The 23344-nt window shown below is 46.1% G+C and overlaps 2 protein-coding genes across 2 annotated transcripts; one reads left to right on the forward strand and one right to left on the reverse strand.

Annotated features, from left to right (window-relative positions):
• Nucleotides 1-819: 819 nt before the first annotated feature.
• Nucleotides 820-7094, reverse strand: LOC112078287 (cyclin-T2). The gene is made up of 6 exons (XM_024144574.2): nt 6711-7094; nt 5943-6022; nt 2616-2744; nt 2457-2517; nt 1919-1981; nt 820-1719 (listed from the first exon to the last, which is right to left on the reverse strand). Exons 2-6 carry the CDS (start codon nt 5988-5990, stop codon nt 1661-1663), a joined length of 360 nt encoding a protein of 119 aa, XP_024000342.2. The 5' UTR covers nt 5991-6022; nt 6711-7094; the 3' UTR covers nt 820-1660.
• An 89-nt stretch (nt 7095-7183) lies between these two features.
• On the forward strand, nt 7184-20795 carry LOC112078288 (zinc finger CCCH domain-containing protein 13-like; the record flags this gene model as incomplete). The annotated part of the gene is given in 29 exon segments (XM_070442009.1): nt 7184-7333; nt 7985-8137; nt 8295-8404; nt 8596-8659; nt 8662-8712; nt 8854-8965; nt 9146-9273; nt 9391-9429; nt 9564-9928; nt 10131-10307; nt 10579-10693; nt 10695-10893; nt 14130-14174; nt 14258-14647; nt 15217-15549; nt 15863-16400; nt 16604-16830; nt 17227-18155; nt 18157-18330; nt 18332-18409; nt 18411-18585; nt 18696-18710; nt 18713-19221; nt 19634-19688; nt 19759-19992; nt 20153-20199; nt 20202-20292; nt 20588-20688; nt 20690-20795. Coding segments are annotated over 28 exon segments (5551 nt in total), but the record flags the coding sequence as incomplete, so codon positions are not given.
• Between the last annotated feature and the right edge of the window lie 2549 nt (nt 20796-23344).

Consider the following 23344-nt stretch of genomic DNA (forward strand, 5'->3'; position numbering starts at 1 on the left):
CAACGTGCTCAGGTAGTGCAGCTCATCCAGGATGGCACATCAATGCGACTGTGGCAAGAAGGTTTGCTGTGTCTGTCAGCGTAGTGCCAGAGCATGGAGGCGCTACCAGGAGACAGGCCAGTACATCAGGAGACGTGAGGAGGCCGTAGGAGGGCAACAACCCAGCAGCAGGACCGCTACCTCCGCCTTTGTGCAAGGAGGAGCAGGAGGAGCACTGCCAGAGCCCTGCAAAATGACCTCCAGCAGGCCAACAAATGTGCATGTGTCTGCTCAAACGGTCAGAAACAGACTCCATGAGGGTGGTATGAGGGCCCGACGTCCACAGGTGGGGGTTGTGCTTACAGCCCAACACCGTGCAGGACGTTTGGCATTTGCCAGAGAAACACCAAGATTGGCAAAATTCGCCACTGGCGCCCTGTGCTCTTCACAGATGAAAGCAGGTTCACACTGAGCACATGTGACAGACGTGACAGAGTCTGGAGACGCCGTGGAGAACGTTCTGCTGCCTGCAACATCCCCAGCATGACCGGTTTGGCGGTGGGTCAGTCATGGTGTGGTGGCATTTCTTTGGGGGCCGCACAGCCCTCCATGTGCTCGCCAGAGTAGCCTGACTGCCATTAGGTACCGAGATGAGATCCTCAGACCCCTTGTGAGACCATATGCTGGTGCGGTTGGCCCTGGGTTCCTCCTAATACAAGACACTGCTAGACCTCATGTGGCTGGAGTGTGTCAGCAGTTCCTGCAAGAGGAAGGCATTGATGCTATGGACTGGCCGCCCGTTCACCAGACCTGAATCCAATTGAACACATCTGGGACATCATGTCTCGCTCCATCCACCAAAGCCACGTGCACCACAGACTGTCCAGGAGTTGGCGGATGCTTTAGTCAAGGTCTGGGAGGAGATCCCTCAGGAGACCATCCGCCACCTCATCAGGAGCATGCCCAGGCATTGTAGGGAGGTCATACAAGCACGTGGAGGCCACCACACACTACTGAGCCTCATTTTGACTTGTTTTAAGGACATTACATCAAAGGTTGGATCAGCCTGTAGTGTGGTTTTCCACTTTAATTTTGACTCCAAATCCAGACCTCCATGGGTTGATACATTTGATTTCCATTGATACTTTTTGTGTGATTTTGTTGTCAGCACATTCAACTATGTAAAGACAAAAGTATTTAAGAATAATATTTCATGCATTCAGATCTAGGATGTGTTATTTAGTGTTCCCTTTATTTTTTTGAGCAGTGTATATTAGCTTCTATGTCCAAACATAAATCAAAAAAAAAAAAAAACTTTATTAATACTTACCGGACAGATGCTATAGTTTACATCTTTTCACTGATCTTTAGTGGCAAGCTATATTCAGGCTACCAATTGTGTTTTAGGAAGGAGGAGACATATGCACTCGTGTAGCAACCAAACGGTCAGTGAGGACAGTCACAGCACCACCAACACGTTCACATTGTGCATTCAACCCCTAGTGCCAACACTGAGCCCTTGTACAATACACCGCACTGCTGCAGCCTGGCTGGCTGGTACCGCCCCTAGGGGTTTCCCAGAAACCTGCCTGGCGCAAAGAGGGCGTTGGACACAGGAAGGGGACCTGCCAGTACAGGAAGCTATAGTGTGCCATCACAGTGCAACATAGTGGGGGCGGGGTCAGGATAACAACCTGTTGGTAGCCATGAAATAGGAAGTCTGTGCCAAATCCTTGCTTGCTGTAATAGAAGGAAGAGAGGGGTCAAAGGTTAGCTCGGAGTCTCAGACAAGCACTGGAATGAAATAAAATGAAAACATTATTAGAACTGGTTACTACATACAGCAGAGGTTTAATACAAGTATAAGTGTCTGTGTTGGGGTGTGTGTCAAAGATGAGAGAAGGTGATAAGATGGAAAGACACAGGAAGAAGGCTGTACCTCGCACTAGCTGGGAACATCTCACAACATCAGTGTGAGGATGTTCAATTGTTATTTCAAAACCTGAAAACAATGTAATGGAACACGATTAGACATTCCAAAGCCCACTGGCCATCCAGATGCAAATGAACCAAAAAGTACCACGACTACGTCCCAAATGGCACCCCATTCCCTTTATAGTGCACTACTTTAGACCAGGGCCCACTGGGGTAGTGCACTACTTTAGACCAGGGCCACTGGGTAGTGCACTACTTTAGACCAGGGCCCACGGGGTAGTGCACACTTTATGACCGGCCCACGGGGTAGTGCACTACTTTAGACCAGGGCCCACTGGGGTAGTGCACTACTTTAGACCAGGCCCACGGGTAGTGCCTACTTTAGACCAGGCCCACTGGGGTAGTGCACTATTTTAGACCAGGGCCCACTGGGTAGTGCCCTTGTACAAAAAAGCATGTTACTGTGTGTAAAGCATAGGGTGCCCTTTGGGATGCAACCCATGAAGTTTCCATGTATCATCCATCTATAGACAGATCCTTACCTAGCGTCTGCAGTACTATCGTTTCTAGTATCACCAGCTCCTGAGCTTGCTGATGGTATGCCTAAAGTTCAACAGATTTCATATTTGTAATGGTGCTCTCTCTCAATATCACCATACAAGAGATCCACATCACAACACCCAGGTACAGGCCTCACTTACATTGCTCTTGGTGTCTAGTGGGGCATCCTGGGGGTTGACGCAGGCATGGGCCACTTTGATGACATGTTCAAGCTTCCTAGGTTGTTCCTCCACCTTCGCAGCCAGGAACAAGGTTGTTTGGGAGATGATCTGTAGAAATAAAGACATTAAGGTTGGGCGGTATCCAGGTTGTCATACCGTCCTTCACTCATCCCAGGATTTACGCTATTACAGGCTTAGTGCACGCCAAAAAAACGGGTGAAAATGCCTATTTGAAGTCTATTACCAGAATAATAACATAATGAGCACAAGTAATAGTGGAGGCTGCTAGCTAAAATATGCTATCGAGCACAAAAAAATGTTTTCAAAAACAGGCAGTCCAGCTCATAAAGTTAGACATATACAGGAAGGAGCTACAGCGGGCGGCAGGTAGCCTATGATTAGAGCGTTGGACAGTAACCAAAAGGTTGCGGTTAGAGCGTTGGACTATAACCGAAAGGTTGGAAGATCGAATCCCCGAGCTGACAAGGTAAAAATCTGTCGTTCGCCCCTGAACAAGGCAGTTAACCCACTGTTCCTAGGCCGTCATTGAAAATAAGAATTTGTTCCTAACTGACTAGCCTAGTTAAATAAAAGTTATAAAAAAGTCATTTTTGGTGAGTTTGTACATTTACAAGGAATGTGAATTAGAGACATTGTGCAAATGAACAAAACTGGTTGTGGAGCAGTATTGGTCCACACTATGCATGTGTGGAGTCTGGAGTCGCTAGGCCAACGGGCCTGCCTGCTCTGAGAAGATAGGGGAGAAGCAGACTGGCCCAGACTGGCCCAGAACGGAGAGGAAAAACGCAAGGATTAGTTTTTTTACTTCCCCTTTATTTAACCAGGTAGGCTAGCTGAGAACAAGTTCTCATTTACAACTGCGACCTGGCCAAGATAAAGCACAGCAGTAAACAAAACATACAGTGAATAATACAGTAGAAAAAGTCTATATACAGTGTGTGCAAATGAGGTAAGATAAGGGAGGTAAGGCAAAGAATAGGCCATGGTGGCGAAGTAATTACAATATAGCAATTAAACACTGGAATGGTAGATGTGCAGAAGATGAATGTGCAAGTAGAGATACTGTGGTGCAAAGGAGCAAGATAAATAAATAAAATACAGAATGGGGATGAGGTAGTTGGATGGGCTATTTACAGATGGGCTATGTACATGGCAGGTATCTGTGAGCTGCTCTGACAGCTGGTGCTTAAAGATAGTGAGGGAGATATGAGTCTCCAGCTTCAGTGATTTTCGAAGTTCGTTCCAGTCATTGGCAGCAGAGAACTGGAAGAAAAGCGGCCAAAGGACGAATTGGCTTTGGGGTGACCAGTGAGATATACCTGCTGGAGCGCGTGCTACGGGTGTTGCTGCTAAGGTGACCAGTGAGCTGAGATAAGGCTGGGCTTTACCTAACAGAGACTTGTAGACGACCTGGAGCCAGTGGGTTTGGCGACGAGTATGAAGCGAGGGCCAGCCAACAAGAGCGTACAGGTCACATGGTGGGTAGTATATGGGGCTTTGGTGACAAAACGGATGGCACTGTGATAAACTCTACTCAACAAATTGGATGCAGTCTTGGAGGCTATTTTATAAATGACATCGCCGAAGTCGAGGATCGGTAGGATGGTCAGTTTTACGAAGGTGTTTAGCAGCATGAGTGAAGGATGCTTTGTTCGAAATAGGAAGCCAATTCTAGATTACATTTTGGATTGGAGATGCTTAATGCGAGTCTGGAAGGAGAGTTTACAGTCTAACCAGACACCTAAGTATTTGTAGTTGTCCACATATTCTAAGTCAGAACCGTCCAGAGTAGTGATGCTGGACGGGCAGGTGCAGGCAGTGATCGGTTGAAGAGCATGCATTTAGTTTTACTGCATTTAAAGAGCAGTTGGAGGCCACGGAAGAGAGTTGTATGGCATTGAAGCTTGTCTGGAGGTTAGTTAACAGTGTCCAAAGAAGGGCCAGAAGTATACAGAATGGTGTCGTCTGCGTAGAGGTGGATCCGAAAATCACCAGCAGCAAGAGCGACATCATTGATGGATACAGAGAAGAGAGTCGGCCCGAGAATTAACCCTTGTGGCACCCCCATAGAGACTGCCAGAGGTCCGGACCACAGGCCCTCCGATCAAGCTGCAGTGGCAGCTGTACAGATAACTCATCCAAAGGCTTTGACACCTCATATGACACTACGACATTGCTCGTCCTAATATTTATATATCTAATTCCATAATTTTACATGTGTGTATTGTTGTGAATTGTTAGTACTACTGCACTGTTGGAGCTAGGAACACACAAGTATTTCCCTACACCTGCAATAACATCTGCTAAACATGTGACCAATAAAATGTGATTTGATTGATGAGAATTCCCACATTATCAGCAGACAGCGCTCTGACTGATGTGTAGTTACTTTTCTCTATGTAGCCAGCCTACTTCTCTCTGGTAAAACGCCAGATTAAATGGCTACATTCTTCTATGATAAACAGAAATATGATGGCCATGCATCGTTTTCGCAAAAAAAATACATTGCTTTTTAAAATTGTAAGCTCATTTAGCCTACTTGTGTGGCTGCCAGCCAAACAGCATTGCAATTCTGTCGTCATCAGATGAAAATTATGCTTATTTTCTGCCGAATGTGTTGTATTTCTGTGAAGAAAAACTATAGTGCACATCCCCGATCACTCCATTGAGGCAAAACACACTTGACTTTCAATATAAAACACGACCTCTGTCTATACACAGTTGGATCACCTGCTCCCACTTTTGCTATTTACAAACATGTGACTGGCTCAACTGTTCTGGGCCAACTATGGTAGGGAACTAGTGTAGGTAGTCCAGTGTGGCTCAGCTGGTAAAACATGGGGCTGCAACGCCAGGGTTGTGGATTCGATCTCACAGGGGACCAGTACGAAAACGTATGCGCTTACTACTACTGAAGTCGCTCTGGATAAGAGCATCTGCTAAATGACAAAATGTACAAGTTGACTGCAGGTATTTACTTAAAAAGTAGCTACAAATATTAAAACGTATAGAAAAACTTATATTAAATAGTTAGAGCACTGAACTGCTATTTCCAAATAACCCGGTAACTGCCCAAGACTACAAGAACATCCCTCAGATCTCCCTTGTAGATAGAAGTTAGCCTTGTCCCAGATCTGTTTGTGTTGCAAGTCATTGTCACACCAAGCACAATGACTATAGGAGTTGGCAAGACAGCACAACGAGATATAGGAAGAGGCTAGATTGAGAGTTAGAGAGAAAATACAAAAACAAATCTATGTTACAATTGAGATGGTGATTACTTACATTCCTATGAAACTTAGTGAAAGAGTGAATCATATAAAATCTATGCATGTAAACGATTGCAGTGTTTGATGAGTTGAGAGCTGAATACAAGGTTAAGGAATTCCAAGTGATATGCGGAAACAACAGGAATACTGCAATCAATGCATAAACTATTCTAACATCATAGTTGGCTTGGCTGATGTCATTTACCGGTAGTTGGGTGACAATCCACCTAGCTTTGTTCCCATCTCAGCTAGTTAGCTCAGGTTCACTAACGTTACTCCAATAATGAGACACAGCTGACCAAGATGTCACAACTAACTACCTCGTGAGATAACATAACAAACCATATTATATATGTTCATAAAAATRATTAACTAATAGTTATTCGTACATCCAGCCGGCGGAGTAGACGATAACAGAGCTGCTAAGGCGAACGTCTAGCAGGCCAAAATAACAGCTACCGTTAGCTGATCACATAACAGAACGAGGTTAGCATGGTGCGTTAGCTATCAAGTTAGCTGAAGAACTAGCTAGCGTAACAACCTCAAAGGTTAGGGTTACTGCGTTAGGTATCCTATTTTGTAATCCAAACAAGACATAACGTTAGTCGAAGTAAAACATTCAACTTGTATTTTAAATGGACACATTTAGCTGTATTTCAGTTACTTGCAAAGAAAGCTAGTTGGCTACTAGGTACCAAGCTAACAAACGGCACAACCATTTTGGGTAGCTAGTTAGCCTAGCTGCCACATAGCGGGCTGAAAGCCTCATTTTCAGAAAGGATACACGTTGAGTCTCTGGCCCATATCCTGAATTAGGTTGGCGGCTTGCTGTCGGTAAGAAAGTTCCCTATCAGATTCGACTCCACTGCGGCGGGACGGCGTTGTTTCTAGTTGCTCCCGGGAAAAGAGCCATTTCGAAGAAGGTCCCCGGTGCACCGCCATTGCGCTCCAACAACTAGCCCCTGGTGGCTCGAGGGGGTAGGGAGCGTAGGAAATAAAACGCGCATGCGCTTTGGCTACTCCCCTAGGACTAGTAAACCAATTTCTCAGCAAATTAGCACTATTTTAACTTTCAATACAGCAAAAAAAATCTCTCACAAATTGTGGAAAATCATGGATATGATGATAGGTCCATTCTGTCCAAACTTGCAGGCTCAAACTCGTGTAAAGAAAAAAGAAGACACCCAGTATCCCATAGTTCCCCGCGCGTGTAGATTATATTGCGGCTCCACTTTTAGATATCTACGGTCGAAAACACACCCAATCATTACACACGCACCCTTTGCCAACATGAAGGCGGATAGGGGAGCCCCTGCCATTGAAATACAAGAATACAACTTGTAATTTCAAAAGGTAGCGAATCCCATTGCCTACGAAAATAGATGCGACACCGAATTAATATTTTGGGTGAGGCAACATTTTTACTGCAATGTGCAATAGCTTTCCAGGATCTTTGAATTTGGGGATGGCTTATACAGGCCTCGGGCCCAGAGAGCATAGCTAGCTTATGCTAATACGTTATCATAAATATCCAAAGTTCCCTTTTCATTCGCTATTAACTAGCTAGCTACCAAACTGAATTTTCAGATACGATCTCTGGCAAAAATATGCATAAGTGATTAGTTAACTAATGTGTTAGTAACTAGTCAGCATCAATATGCTAATGTTAACTCATCATTGGGGCTTGATTGGTAGCGCTAACGTTGATGTTGGGGTGTATTTATTAAGCCGATTCTGTTGCAAAACTTCTTAAACGGAAGCAAACGGAACGAAACGGGAAGGGAGCAAACTGAATTTGTACAATTAAAAACTATTTTTATTTGCAAAATGGAACGTTTTGCAACTGTTTGGATAATTACACCCCAGATCAGTGTGTGTCCAGTGTGTAAAAAGATTCACAAAATMCCCAATAGATTAAAATGGAAATGTCAACCAGGCTACTGATTTTTGTWGTTTGACAAACCAACGTTGAAATGTTTTGTTGTTTACAGTAAAGTGCATATTCAGATTGCTGTATGTACCAATGCAGGTTTATAATATATTATTCTACCATTGCAGCCCTGCAGAATGTCCAAGATAAGGCGGAGGGTAACAGTGGAGAATTCTAAAACCATATCTGACAGCAGCAGTAGCCAGACCACCACCACCCCGTCTCGCCGGCCCAGCGTGTTTGAAAGACTTGGCCCCAGCACTGGTAGTAATGCTGTCGAGGTGTGTACCTCTACACCTGCATCTAACCCACTGACAGATACAACACATGCATGTCCAGAGAAGGTAGAGAAAGAACATCTTTGAATTTTTGGATTCATCAGAGCAAAACCCTATTTCTGCTTCATGAAATGACACTTTCTTGCTTTCTTCCTTTCAGACTAATTGTAGAAATTGGTTGAAGACTGGGAATTGCAGTTACGGCAATACTTGTCGCTACACACATGGAACTCAGCCACGAGGCAAAGGATTTAGTGGATCTTTTAGCAGGTTAGATGGCCTTGGAGAATTGCCTGTGACCCRTGTATGCAGGCAACTGAAAAATAGATATTTTATGCAAGTGGGCAACACAGTCAGACGGTCCCAATATTCTCCCATGGCTGTTTCTTATTGTATTTGATAAGCCAGTTGTCTTATGCTGAACCAATGCCTGAGATTACCATATGTTTGTGTGTAAACAGGTCAGCGGAGAGACCAACTGGCGATCTGCGAGAGAGGATGAAGAATAAGAGGCAGGATGTTGAAATCAGAGTGCTACAAAGAGAGAGCCAGAGGAGCCTACGTCCCCCACAGCCAGAGTGAGTTACTCTCCACACACACCTCGCTTTCAGGTCCTGTTTTCTCTGTTCTTTAGACATAGTGAACAACCATTTTACTAGTTAGATATTAGACCAACATGTATGGGAGTCTTCGCATGTAAACCTGTCTGTGTTCTGCAGCAGCGAGACTCGTCCCGAGGCCGCCACAGGGAGAAGGAAGATATAAAAATCACTAAAGAGAGAACCCCTGCCAGCGAAGAAGAGACCACMGAGTGGGAAGCCAACCGCGAAGGTGAGGTTTGAAAGTAGGGCCGTGTTCAATAGGCACGACGAAAAKAAAGAAAACACGTGCCCTTATTAACATATGAAAGTAGAACTAATGAATGTCGAACCRTTTTTCACTCTATTGGGAAAACTTGTTTGTATTGCATATTCTAACCTTAAGTAATGTGCTGTTGTATTTGACTTTTAGACTCGGATAACGGCGACTACGACTACGAGTTATCCCTAGAGATGAAGAGACAGAAGATCCAGCGGGAGCTCATGAAGTTGGAGCAGGAGAATATGGAGAAAAGAGAGGAGATTGTTATCAAGAAAGAGGTACCAGTATGCATGTACCGACTGTAGCTATATCTACTATAGTTCATAGAGCCCTGCATGAATTAAGACTGAGGGGGATCTGTTTTATAACCTTATACACTTACAATCTCTCACTAGGAGCCGACCACCAAAACGAGAACCACTATCATATCCAAGGTAAGAAGAGATACCTACCTAACCTTATTGTCATTCAGGAGCCATTCATATCAACACTCATATCTGGTTTAGACTTCTCTCCTTTCAGTGTCCATGCTAACCAGTTCTGCCTTTATTCCGCGTTGTAATTCCAGACATCCCCGGAGCGTTCCAGCTCTAAAGGATCCCCCTCCTCCAGGAAGTCCAGTGGATCTCCCAAACACACTAAAGGACCTAAAGCTTCCGGTTCCAGGAAGAAGGAGAAGAAGACCTCTGTGTCGTCCTCTGCGTCCGCCACGGCCAGATCTTCCAAGGGGGGCCACGGGAAGAAGAAAGGTCCCCGCACCCCCAGCCCCCCTCCTCCGGTGCTTCCGCTGGGGAACCCTGTCGTGGCAGCCGGGGGGAAGAAACACAAGGGGAAGCACAAGAACAAGGAGAAGTGTGAGGAGAAGCCGCCCAAGGAGGGAAAGGAGAGAGGGAGAGATGCGGAGAAACACAAGGAGAAGAAGGAGAAACGCAGGTAAAGAGGTTCACTGCCATGTTGTCCAGCTCCGCTCCAAGCTGTAGAGGGATCTAGCAGCCTCGTTGAATAGGCATAACAAGACCCACTGGAAACAAGCACAACAACAGTCTAATCAACAGTCATTTAAAAACATCTGTTAGCACTGTTGTTGAATAGACTATGAAAGGGACTCACTTTTAGTTTCTCTTGGCTCTTGCAGAGACCGGTCAGACAGCTCCCACAAGGCCAAGCGGTCAGTGATGTCGGAGGAACGTTCCGGCAGCGTGTCCTCTCCTTCCAGAGACCGAGAGGTGTCCCCGTCAGCCAGGAAGAACAAGTCCACCTCCCCAAAAGTAGCCTCCCAGAAGACCYTTGCGCCTGCCTCCCCACCTCACAGGTCAGTAGCCTGTTAGACGCTAACAAGATAACATCATTGTCATGCCAGAAGCAGTAAGATGACAGTATAAACATCTGCTTGCAGAAATGGAGAAATATGCAGCAGCACCTGAACCTGAGACGATGGTCTAAAGATGCCATCTATCCTAACACTAGCATTTTCAGTCATATTATTAGCAGGATTCTCATGAGTTGGTGTAGATGGTAGACAGACTAGCAAGACGGTCACTTTCCCTGAATAACCATAACCCTCGTCTCTCCTGGTCTTCCAGGTCTCCCCCTCCCGCACAAGCGCACCCCCCGCCCCGCCACCACTCCCCGTCCTCCACTCTGGCTCCTCAGCCAGAGACACTCTCCTTCCCCCGCCGGCGCCGCTCGGCATCCCCCGCCTACAACCGCGAGCCCCAGCCGCCTCCTCACCTCCTGGCCAGAGGTGTTCCTCCGCTCCCCTGCAGCCTCCCGGACACCTCCTCTCCTCAGAGGAGGACTAGCCCCGGAGGACGAAACGCTCTCGGGGCGTGAGCGAGGACGCAGCGAGAGGGGGAGGAGCCCACCTGCCCAGGAGCACCGACACGAGCGTCGAGACGGTACAGCAACTCATTAACATAAAACACAGAACGTTTTCTATATGTGGTCACCTCCTTTAAATGAATACTGGTTTTCTATATGTGGTCACCCCCTTTAAATAAACTACTGGTTTTCTATATGTGGTCACCACCTTTAAATAAACTACTGGTTTTCTATATGTGGTCATCACCTTTAAATAAACTACTGGTTTTCTATATGTGGTCACCACCTTTAAATAAACTACTGGTTTCTATATGTGGTCACCACCTTTAAATAAACTACTGGTTTTCTATATGTGGTCACCACCTTAAAATAAACTACTGGTTTTCTATATGTGGTCACCACCTTTAAATAACTACTGGTTTTCTATATGTGGTCATCACCTTTAAATAAACTCCTGGTTTTCTATATGTGGTCACCTCCTTTAAATAAACTACTGGTTTTTCTATATGTGGTCATCACCTTTAAATAAACTACTGGTTTTCTATATGTGGTCATCACCTTTAAATAAACTACTGGTTTTCTATATGGGTCATCACTTTAAATAAACTACTGGTTTTCTATATGTGGTCATCACCTTAAATAAACTACTGTTTTTCTATATGTGGTCACCACCTTTAAATAAACTACTGGTTTTCTATATGTGGTCACAACCTTAAATAAACTACTGGTTTTCTATATGTGGTCACCTCTTTAAATAAACTACTGGTTTTCTATATGTGGTCACACCTTTAATAAACTACTGGTTTTCTATATGTGGTCCCCTCCTTTAAATAAACTACTGGTTTTCTATATGTGGTCACCACCTTTAAATAAACTACTGGTTTTCTATATGTGGTCACCTCCTTTAAATAAACTACTGGTTTTCTTATATGTGGTCACCACCTTTAAATAAACTACTGGTTTTCTATATGTGGTCACCACCTTTAAATAAACTACTGGTTTTCTATATGTGGTCACCACCTTTAAATAACTAACTGGTTTTCTATATGTGGTCACCACCTTTAAATAAACTACTGGTTTTCTATATGTGGTCACCTCCTTTAAATAAACTACTGGTTTTTTCTATATGTGGTCACCACTTTAAATAAACTACTGGTTTTCTATATGTGGTCCACCTCCTTTAAATAAACTACTGGTTTTCTATATGTGGTCACCACCTTTAAATAAACTACTGTTTTCTATATGTGGTCACTCCTTTAAATAAACTACTGGTTTTCTATATGTGGTCACCACCTTTAAATAAACTACTGGTTTTCTATATGTGGTCACCACCTTTAAATAAACTACTGGTTTTCTATATGTGGTCACCACCTTTAAATAAACTACTGGTTTTCTATATGTGGTCCACCACCTTTAAATAAACTACTGGTTTTCTATATGTGGTCACCACCTTTAAATAAACTACTGGTTTTCTATATGTGGTCACCACCTTTAAAATAAACTACTGGTTTTCTATATGTGGTCACCTCCTTTAAATAAACTACTGGTTTTCTATATGTGGTCACCACCTTTAAATAAACACTGGTTTCTATATGTGGTCACCACCTTTAATAAACTCCTGGTTTCTATATGTGGTCACACCTTTAAATAAACTACTGGTTTTCTATATGTGGTCACCACCTTTAATAAACTACTGGTTTTCTATATGTGGTCCCACCTCCTTTAAATAAACTACTGGTTTTCTATATGTGGTCACCACCTTTAAATAAACTACTGGTTTTCTATATGTGGTCACCACCTTTAAATAAACTCCTGGTTTTCTATATGTGGTCACCTCTTAAATAAACTACTGGTTTTCTATATGTGTCACCACCTTTAAATAAACTACTGGTTTTCTATATGTGGTCATCACCTTTAAATAAACTACTGGTGTTTCTATATGTGGTCACCTCCTTTAAATAAACTACTGGTTTTCTATTGTGGTCACCACCTTTAAATAAACTACTGGTTTTCTATATGTGGTCACCACCTTTAAATAAACTCCTGGTTTTCTATATGTGGTCACTCCTTTAAATAAACTACTGGTTTTCTATATGTGGTCCTCACCCTTTAAATAACTACTGGTTTTCTATATGTGGTCACCTCCTTTAAATAAACTACTGGTTTTCTATATGTGGTCACCACCTTTAAATAAACTACTGGTTTCTATATGTGGTCACCACCTTTAAATAAACTCCTGGTTTTCTATATGTGGTCACCTCCTTTAAATAAACTACTGGTTTTCTATATGTGGTCACCTCCTTTAATAAACTACTGGTTTCTATATGTGGTCACCACTTTAAATAAACTACTGGTTTTCTATATGTGGTCACCTCCTTTAAATAAACTACTGGTTTTCTATATGTGGTCACCACCTTTAAATAAACTACTGGTTTTCTATATGTGGTCACCACCTTTAAATAAACTACTGGTTTTCTATATGTGGTCACCACCTTTAAATAAAACTACTGGTTTTCTATATGTGGTCACCACCTTTAAATAACTACTGTTTTTCTATATGTGGTCACCACCTTTAAATAAACTACTGGTTTTCTATATGTGGTCACACCTTTAAATAAACTACTGGTTTTCTATATGTGGTCACCTCCTTTAATAAACTACTGGTTTCTATATGTGGTCACCACCTTTAAATAAACTACTGGTTTTCTATATGTGGTCACCACCTTTAAATAAACTCCTGGTTTTCTATATGTGGTCACCTCCTTTAAATAAACTACTGGTTTTCTATATGTGGTCACCACCTTTAAATAAACTACTGGTTTTCTATATGTGGTCACCACCTTTAAATAAACTACTGGTTTTCTATATGTGGTCACCTCCTTTAAATAAACTACTGGTTTTCTATATGTGGTCACCACCTTTAAAATAACTACTGGTTTTCTATATGTGGTCACCACCTTTAAATAAACTCCTGGTTTTCTATATGTGGTCACCTCCTTTAAATAAACTACTGGTTTTCTATATGTGGTCACCACCTTTAAATAAACTACTGGTTTTTCTATATGTGTCACCACCTTTAAATAAACTCCTGGTTTTCTATATGTGGTCACCACCTTTAAATAAACTACTGGTTTTCTATATGTGGTCACCACCTTTAAATAAACTCCTGGTTTTCTATATGTGGTCACACCTTTAAATAAACTCCTGGTTTTCTATATGTTACTGTTTGTTTATATGAAAACAGTCCCTACATTGTGTCATTTGGCTGGCCGCTGTAACAACACAAACCTGTGTTCTGGTCTCATCCTTGCAGAGAGCCGCGGGAAGCCAGAGAAAGACGGTAGCCGTGACGACCGGGACTGACGAGGTGGCAGAGACGAGCTCTTCTCGTGATGCCGCCCGTGAGGACCGGGAGACAAAAAGAGGGCGAGAGCGCCGGGTGACGGGCGCAGCGACCGACGAGGAGACTCCACCAGTACCTCCAGGGACCCACCAGGGATAGAGACCGGGACACCAAGGACTCGACCCGGGAACCCAGAACCACAGAGACCACGTCAACACGCTCCGGACGAGATCCTCTGGAGTACAGGGACCGTGACCGAGAACGGGAGAGGGAGCGAGAAAAGGAGAAAGAGAGGGAGCGGGAGAGAGGAGAGAGGGAGAAGACGGACAGGAAGGAGGAGGCTGTCCCGGAGGAGGGGAGGGGSTATGGGAGGGGCCACGGGCGAGAGGAAGGAGGGAGGACTGAAGGGAGGGGGGAGACGAGGACAGAGAGTAGAGCTGAGAGACCTGGCAGGGGTAGGGGCCGCGAGGCTGACGCATCTGACAAAGGTGAGGTCACACATGACATCACACATCTTATSACCAGCAAAATCTACTAATGGCCAGTTGTAGTAACAGTTGTTAATGTGTTTGTTGCTGTGGTYTTTGTGGAAGTGAGGGAATTTGATCAAGATGAACTGCGGTGCACCAGTCTATGGCTGAGGGAGGAGCACCCTTCTCAAATGGAACAGTAATCTGTGCCGCTCGGCCATGTTGTCAATAAAGCAGCATGGAGCATCATCCAGAAACATACATCTCTTTTTGATAAAATGAGTTTTCATTGGGAAGGCAGATAAAGCGTTTATATCAAAAGCATTCACTTTTGCATGTGAGAAAAGAATCTGATTCCTACTCATTACTCCACGTTCTTAACCTAGGCCACTTTGTTTTGAACCCGTTTCACCGTCAGCCCAGAGGGGGCACCTGGCTCATGCCTGGGAGGCCGCCCYGTTCCAAAACAAATGCAGTTACTATTCACCTGGTGCGAACTCCTCCCACCGTGGGAATCCCAGGCCAGATAATCCAATCCCCTCTGTGTCTGTTTCAGCATACTTCTAACTCTGTCCTTCCTCCCTCAGGTTCCTCAGGCTCCACCCGGAATGCCCGAGGCTCCCAGCTTGAGAGTGGTGGTCATGACGGTTGGGAGTCACGTAGCGGCGGAGGCTTCCGTGAGAAGAGTGCGGAGAGGAGCACCGACCGTGGGGCGGAGAGAGGAGGAGGCGCAGAGAGAGGAGGAGGCGCCGAAAGAGGAGGAGGCGCCGAAAGAGGAGGTGTCGACAGAGGAGGAGCGGAGCGTGACCGTTATGACGGAGACAGGAGAGGAGGGGAGCAGGCGACTGGGAGAGACTCATCCTACGACCGTAGAGGTGGTCACACRGACCGTGGTGACCGCAGAGAGAACAGGGAGAGAGGTGAGGAGAGGTCTTTCCTCGTATCCTAATAAAAAATACATTTAATCTATAATACTAGTTAAATAAAATACGATTTATAATACGCTTTTCATTGAAAAACAATCTCAATGTTTTGCAGTGAGTGATTTAAAATAGAAACACAGTTCTATGTAACAGAAAGCCTTCGTAAAGCATCCTGTCTCTTCTATCGTACTGGAGAAGAAGATCCAAGGTCCTCAGGCCTCTTCTCTAATGCTTTCTGAATGATGCATTGAGAAGGAACCCTTGGTGTTGGATGTTGTGACTGACTGGCTGTTTCCTCTGTTTCTAACAGACCAAAGAGCGTCCTCTCCTGGTCGGCACCCAGCCAGAGGAGAAGAGCCAGACAGGGAGGAGACCAGAGGAAGGGATGAACGCAGAGGAGAGGAAAAAGGAGGGGACCGGCGATGAGAGGACAGGGCCCGAGAAAGGGAGCGAGAGAGGGAACGGGAAAGAGAGAAGGAGAGAGAAAGAGAGAAGGAGAAGGAGAGGGAGGCAGAGCGGGAGAGGGTCCGGGAGAGGGAGCGAGAACGGGAGCGAGAGAGGGAAAAGGAYAAYGAGAGGGAAAAGGAGAAAGAGAGGGAAAAGGAGCGAGAGAGGGAACGGGAGAGGGAAGAGAGGGAGCGGGAGAGGGAGGAGCGAGATAGGGAGAGGAAGGAGAGAGAGCGGGAGAGGGAACGAGAGCGGGAGAGGGAGCGAGAGCAAAGAGAGAGGGAGAGGCAGCGGGAATGGGAGGAGCGTGAGAAAGGAAGGGATGAGCGACGGGAACGGACTAGGGATGAACCAAGGGACGACCGCTCTGTCCGAGACCCGCATGAAGACCGCAAGACCAGGCAAGTATCAGTAGTAACCACCAGGGTTGGGGCCAGTTCCATTTCAATTCCAGGCCCAACCCTGGTAACCACTAACCCATGACTCATAACTAGAATCACTTCATCGTTTTACCTTAGTTGTGGTTCGTTTCCGTCTGTTTCTTTCCTACGTAACACCACCCAGCTGACCTCTAACCCCTCTTCTCTGTGTGTGTCATCTGCAGCCGGAAGAGGCACAGGGTAGAGACCACACCCAGCCCGACTCGCCCCTCTCCCAAGCGAGCAAGGGACGCCACCCCAGGAGACGGCGAGGAATACAACAGCCCTGAGGAGAAAAGTGAGCGTTTGATTGGTGGAGGCCAGCCCAAGGTCCGCCCCACCTCTGGCCCTGGCCCAATCACCATCCTCCCCATCACAGTACCAGTGTGTCCTCCTCCTCCAGTGCTTGACAGTAGGGACACTCTTTAATGGGAAAAACAAACAGCACTGGTTCTGTCTGGAGGAAACTAGTCCCGTATGGATTAACACCTCCCCAAAGGGTGCCTTGGCCTGATCACTTCAATATCCCTCCACGTGAGCCCAGGGCACACTCAGTAATGGTGATAATACCTTTTAATGGTTGAGCACATTTCATACAGACAGACTGGAACTCAACGTGCTGACATAGAAGTAACAGCTGGTGTTTGATTGTTATTAGAAGGCGATCAGAGATCTTTGAGACCGAGCCAAGGCGCCCTTTAAGATAAAAAGGTGTTTTGTTTCTTTGACCTTCGTTGACGTTTCCATGGTGTTGATAAACCTTGYCATGGTGCTAACAGAATCCCTCTGCTTCTTGGTGTGTGTTCAGGTGTTGAGAAACACCGGCTGTTGAGTCAGGTGGTACTCCCGCCCCAGGACCCCCTCCTGCGTTCCCCCCCCAGCACCTCTGTAGCGGAGGACACCAAGCCCAGCCGCTGGAAGGACGAGGAGCGRCGTGGAGGCGGGGACAAGAGGGAGGGGAGGAGCCGCAGGAACGAGGAGGCTGACGCCCGTGGAGACAGAGGAGGAGCAGGCAGAGGAGGGGAGAGACGGGGGGAGCACCCCTCAGATAGCAGTACCCCTGTCTCGGCCTCCGGCTCGGACTCTAGGAGAGGTAAAGAGAGGGACGGTCGGGAGCCCACCCCTCCCCCGCCGCCCGTGGCCCTGGTCACCGAGGACAGAGATGCTCCAGTCCCGTCAGGTCATGAGGAGGGCAAGAAGAAGACTAAGTCCCAGAAGAAAGGCCTGAAGAAGGGGAGGAAGGAGGAGGGCGTGGCAGGAGGTGTTTCAGGAGCTCCAGAGAGGTTCACCAACCCAGAGCCCCCCTCCTCCATGGCCCTCTCGGACGGCCCCCCGCCCCCTCTCCTCTCCCCCCGCAAGGCGCCTAAGAAGAAGGCGCTGGACAAGAAGAGGAAACGATCCCGTGGCGCCGAGTCGGACGCGTCTGAGGAGGAACCAGGCTCCTCCCATCTTCCCCTGGGCAAGAGGAACAAGAGGGGTCCCCGGACGCCCCCGCCCGCGCCAAAGGAGGCTCTGCTATCCCAGAGGGCCATGCCACATTCTGTTGCAGAGCCCTTGCCACAGCCCGTCAAAATGGACACCAACTTCAGCGACTGGTCTGACGAGGATGTGCTGGAGCGCGGTGGTGGATCGGCGGCCGTTAAGGCACCKCCCCCCACAGTCCCCACTGAGAGGACTCCGACCGAAGCTCTTCCCAGGAGAGGAGGTCCGAGGGGGGGCAAGGAGAGGGAGAGGATGGAGAGGCCTGTTCCTGCCCATCGCCCCTCTGCTGTCCCAGGACCCTCCTATGTTACTACCGACCCTGCCCCCCCAGCCCCTCATGTCCCAGCCCCTGCTGAGGAAGCCTCCTCCGGAGCAGAAGAGGAGCAGCAGTATGGGAAGCAACCAAAGCAGGGCCTCATCCAGACGTCTCGCGCTCTCCCTCCAACGAGTCAGCCCACAGAGAGGACCCTCAGCAGGGCCAAGGACCAGGCCGACCCAGGAGAAGGACACCAGCTCCAGGGGGGCAACTCCCGAGACCGGGAACGAGAAAGGGAGCGGAGACAGGAGCGTGGTGAGAGAGAGAGGGGACCAGTGGTCACAGAGCCTCCGGTGGCGAGGGGAGAGGAGCGGAAGTCACGCATCGACCAGCTGAGGAGAGGAGAGCCCAGTCGCAGCACCTCCTCAGGTACGCGAGACACATACTTTTAACAGGTTTAGTTGAAAACAGTGAAGCTCCTTACTAGTTTGATTTGATATTATATCTGTTTATTACATTTCTGCTGGTTTTCCTTCCAGACCGGCAGGACTCTCGCAGCACAGCTCCAGACGTAGCTCCCCTGAGTCAGAGCGTCAGGTGCAGTCGCGGGCCGGGTCCTACGACGGCCGAGAGCGTGAGAGGGAGAGAGAGAGGGAGCGGGAACAGTTTGGAAGGAGCGTGAGCGCAAGGACCTCCGACAGCAACAGGGCCTCCGGGGCCACTACCTCCTCTCCAGCAGCAGGGGCAGCGAGAGACTGGGAGCCCGAGGGGCCACGGGAGTGGGGTGGGAGGGGCCGTGAACCCCTCCTCATGCGTGGAGCGAACAGAGAGCAAATGAGAGAGCGTGATCTCCGTGACATGCGGGGTGAGAGAGAGCGGCTTCTGCCCGAGGGTCTCCTGCAGCAGCACGAACGAGAGCGGGAAAGGGAGCGCGGCGGCAACAGGGGCGTTGGCCGTGGTGGCGACCATGGCAACGACCGGGAGCGGGAGAGGATGCTACTGATGGACCTGCCGCCACATGGGGACCCCCAAGAACAGGATGGACATGAGGGGAGACAGACCAGATATTGAGGGGAGACAGACCAGATATGAGGGGAGACAGACCAGATTTAAGAGGGGGACATGCGAGGAGAAGACCCTGAATATGAGGGGAGACAGTTCGAGGATATGAAGAGATATGAGAGGAGACATTGAGCCTGATATTAGGGGAGACATTCGAGCGGGATATGAGACCCGATATGAGGGGAGACATTCGAGGGGACATGAGAGGAGATATGAGAGGAGACATGAGAGGAGACATGAGAGGAGATATGAGACCTGATATTAGGGGAGACTGAGACCTGATATTAGGGGAGATATTCGAGGGATATGAGACCCGATATGAGGGGAGGACATTCGAGGGGACATGAGACCTGATATGAGGGGAGACATGAGACCGATATTAGGGGAGGACATTCGAGGGGATATGAAGGGGTGACATTCGAGGGATATGAGACCTGATATGAGGGGAGACATTCGAGGGGACATGAGACCTGATATTAGGGGAGACATTCGAGGGACATGAGACCTGATATTAGGGGAGACATTCGAGGGGCATGAGACCTGATATTAGGGGAGACATTCGAGGGGATATGAGAGGTGGGCCAGATATAAGACCGGACATAAGGCCAGATCACATGAGACCAGATATTCAGGGGCCGGACAGGGCTGAGTTCTCTCTCCTGCTCCCCCACGAAGCCTTGGGACACGCGGCACGGACCAGGACAAACCAGGCAACAGCCATCACCCTGTGGGAGGAGAGATACAGGAAGCAGAAGAAACAGGACAGCGTTGACGGTAAGGATCATAGAATCACAAACTACTAGCCTGATCCCAGAACAGTTGGTGTGACAGTGACCATGGGAGCTGGCAACAACAGCCTTGTCCCATATCTGTTTGTCTATGTTTGTGTTGATATGGTAGCAGTTAATGAGTGAGTTTATTTGTTTGTCCTCAGACGAAGATGAAGCGAAGGCGGATGACGCTGTGTCGGTGGTGTCTGGCGAGGGAGGAGTTACGAGCCAATCAGTGATGACGAGTTGGATGAGATCTTGGCGGACAGCGCCCAGAAGAGAGAGGGATGGGCAGGAAAGAGAAGACGCCAGGTACAATACTGAGAAAGGCTACACAGTCTTCTGGCTGAGAACAGGACTACACAGTCCTTCTGGCTGAGAAAGGACTCACAGTCCTTTATGGTTTGCCAGCGGGGTTGCCAGGTCATGAGAAATTCTTGTCCAATGGCGTCCTCGAAACCAGCTCAAAACATTGCCCAATATCACACACCTGGCAACCTGTGCTAGTCTGCAGTTAGACACTGGTAAATAACTAAATATTGTGAACTAAATAGTTGTTTGGTTTATTGTGGTCTAAGTCCTTCATATGTGCTGTGTTCCTACAGGTCCCCTGGATGTGATTGATGTGGACTGGTCCAGCCTGATGCCCAAGCAGAAGCAGGAGCCCCGGGCGGCAGGGCAAGCTCTGCTCCGGTTCACCCGCAGGGGCAGTGCTCCTCAGGGCGGGCGTCTCCAAGCGGCTGGCTGGGCCCGAGCTCCTGGAGAGAGTCAGGGAGGTCTGCAAGAAGGAGCTGGACGACCCTAAAGGTGATTGGAGGAGATATTGTACTATTACATATTGTACTCCATCTTTCTCCTACTGGATTATATGTTACTATTACATACTGTACTCCATCTTTCTCCTACTGGATTATATTATACTATTACATACTGTACTCCATCTTTCTCCTACTGGATTATATTAGTATATTACATATGTATCCATCTTTCTCTACTGGATTCATATTAGTATTATTACATATGTACTCCTCTTTCTCCTACTGGATTATATAGTATATACATACTGTACTCCATCTGTCTCTACTGGATTATATTAGTATATTACATACGTACTCATCTTTCTCCTACTGGATTATATTTATTATTACATACTGTACTCCATTTCTCTACTGGATATATTGTATTACTACTGTACTCATTTCTCCTACTGTTATTGTCATATACGTCCATCTTTCTCCACTGATTATATTAGTACTATTACATACTGTACTCCATCTTTCTCTACTGGATTATTAGTTACTATTACATACTGTACTCCATCTTTCTCTATTTTAGAACCATGTATAATATGACACACATTATCCATACCAGCTCTGTTTTACTTTACAAGACACAGACTTTTAATGGAAGTATGCATACTTAGAACGTGGCTCAGTTGTGTGAGCATGTGTGGTGTTAGTATATGATAAAGTACTAAGCAGTCAGTGTGATGTTTAGTATATATAAATCACTAAGCAGTCAGTGTGATGTTAGTATATGATAAAGCAGTCAGTGTGATGTTAGTATATGATAAAGCACTAAGCAGTCAGTGTGGTGTTAGTATATGATAAAGCACTAAGCAGTCAGTGGTGTTAGTATATGATAAAGCACTAAGCAGTCAGTGTGGTGTTAGTATATGATAAGCACTAAGCAGTCAGTCTGGTGTTAGTAGGATAAATGTACTAAGCACAAGTACGTGGCCAGTTCAATGAAAAGACACAAGAAGCAGTAACATCCAAGTCCAGATAAAAAAACCAAAAGATAAGTCAGTGTTGATGTTAGTATATGATAAGACTAAGCAGTCAGTGTGGTGTTAGTATGATGATAAAGCTCAGTCAGTGTGGTGTTCGTATATGATAAAGCACTAAAGCAGTTGCAGTGTGGTGTTAGTATATGATAAAGTACTAAGCAGTCAGTGTGATGCTAGTATCAATGATAAAGTAACTAAGCAGTCAGTGTGGTGTTTAGTATATGATAAAGCACTAAGCAGTCAGTGTGGTTCTTAACATATGATTAAGCAGTCAGTGTGATGCTAGTAATATGATAAAGCACTAAGCAGTCAGTGTGATGTTAGTAATATGATAAAGACAAGCAGTCAGTGTGAATGTTAGTATATGATAAGCACTAAGCAGTCAGTGTGGTGTTAGTATATGATAAAGCACTAAGCAGTCAGTGTGTGTTTAGTATATGATAAAGCACTAAGCAGTCAGTGTGGTGTTAGTATAGGATAAAGACAAAGCTCGTGTGATGTAGTATATGATAAAAGTACTAAGCAGTCATGTATGTTTAGTATATGATAAAGCACTAAGCAGTCAGTTGGTGTTAGTATATGATAAAGCACTAAGCAGTCAGTGTGATGTTAGTATTGATAAGCACAAAGCAAGTCAGTGTGAATGTAGTATATGATAAAGCATAAGCAGTCAGTGTGATCGTTAGTATATGATATAAAGCACTAAGCAGTCAGTGTGATGTTAGTATATGAAAGCACTAAGCAGTCAGTTGATATGTTAGTATATGATAAAGCAACTAAGCAGTCAGTGTGATGTTAGTATATGATAAAGCACTAAGCAGTCAGTGTGGTGTTAGTATATGATAAGCACAAGCAGTCAGTGTGGTGTTAGTATATGGATAAAGCACTAAGCAGTCAGTGTGATGCTAAGTATATGATAAAGCACTAAGCAGTCAGTGTGGTGTTAGTATATGAAAAGCACTAAGCAGTCAGTGTGGTGTTAGTATATGATAAAGCACTAAAGCAGTCAGTGAGCTAGTATATGATAAGCACTAAAGCAGTCAGTGTGGTGTTAGTATATGATAAAGCACTAAGCAGTCAGTGTGATGCTAGTTATGATAAACACTAAGCGTCAGTGTGAGTGCTGTAGTTAAATCATGAAAGCAACTAAGCAGTCAGTGTGTGTGTATGTATATGATAAGAAACACTAAGCAGTCAGTGTTGGTGTTAGTATATGATAAAGCACTAAGCAGTCAGTGTGATGTTTAGTATATGATAAAGCATCTAAGCAGTCAGTGTGGTGTTAGTATATGATAAAGCACAAAGCAGTCAGTGTGTGTTAGTATATATTAAAATACTAAGCAGTCAGTGTGATGTTAGTATAGTGATAAAGCATAAGCAGTCAGGTGAGTGTTAGTATATGATAAGCACTAAGCAGTCAGTGTGATTAGTATATGGATAAAGCACAAGCAGTCAGTGTGTGTTAGTATATGATAAAGCACTAAGCAGTCAGTGTGCAATGTTAGTATATGATAAAGCCTAAGCAGTCAGTGTGATGGTTATATGATAAATTACTAAGCAGTCAGTG

This window comes from Salvelinus sp. IW2-2015, unplaced genomic scaffold (assembly GCF_002910315.2).
Source record: "Salvelinus sp. IW2-2015 unplaced genomic scaffold, ASM291031v2 Un_scaffold5501, whole genome shotgun sequence".
In the NCBI taxonomy this organism is placed as follows: domain Eukaryota; kingdom Metazoa; phylum Chordata; class Actinopteri; order Salmoniformes; family Salmonidae; genus Salvelinus; species Salvelinus sp. IW2-2015.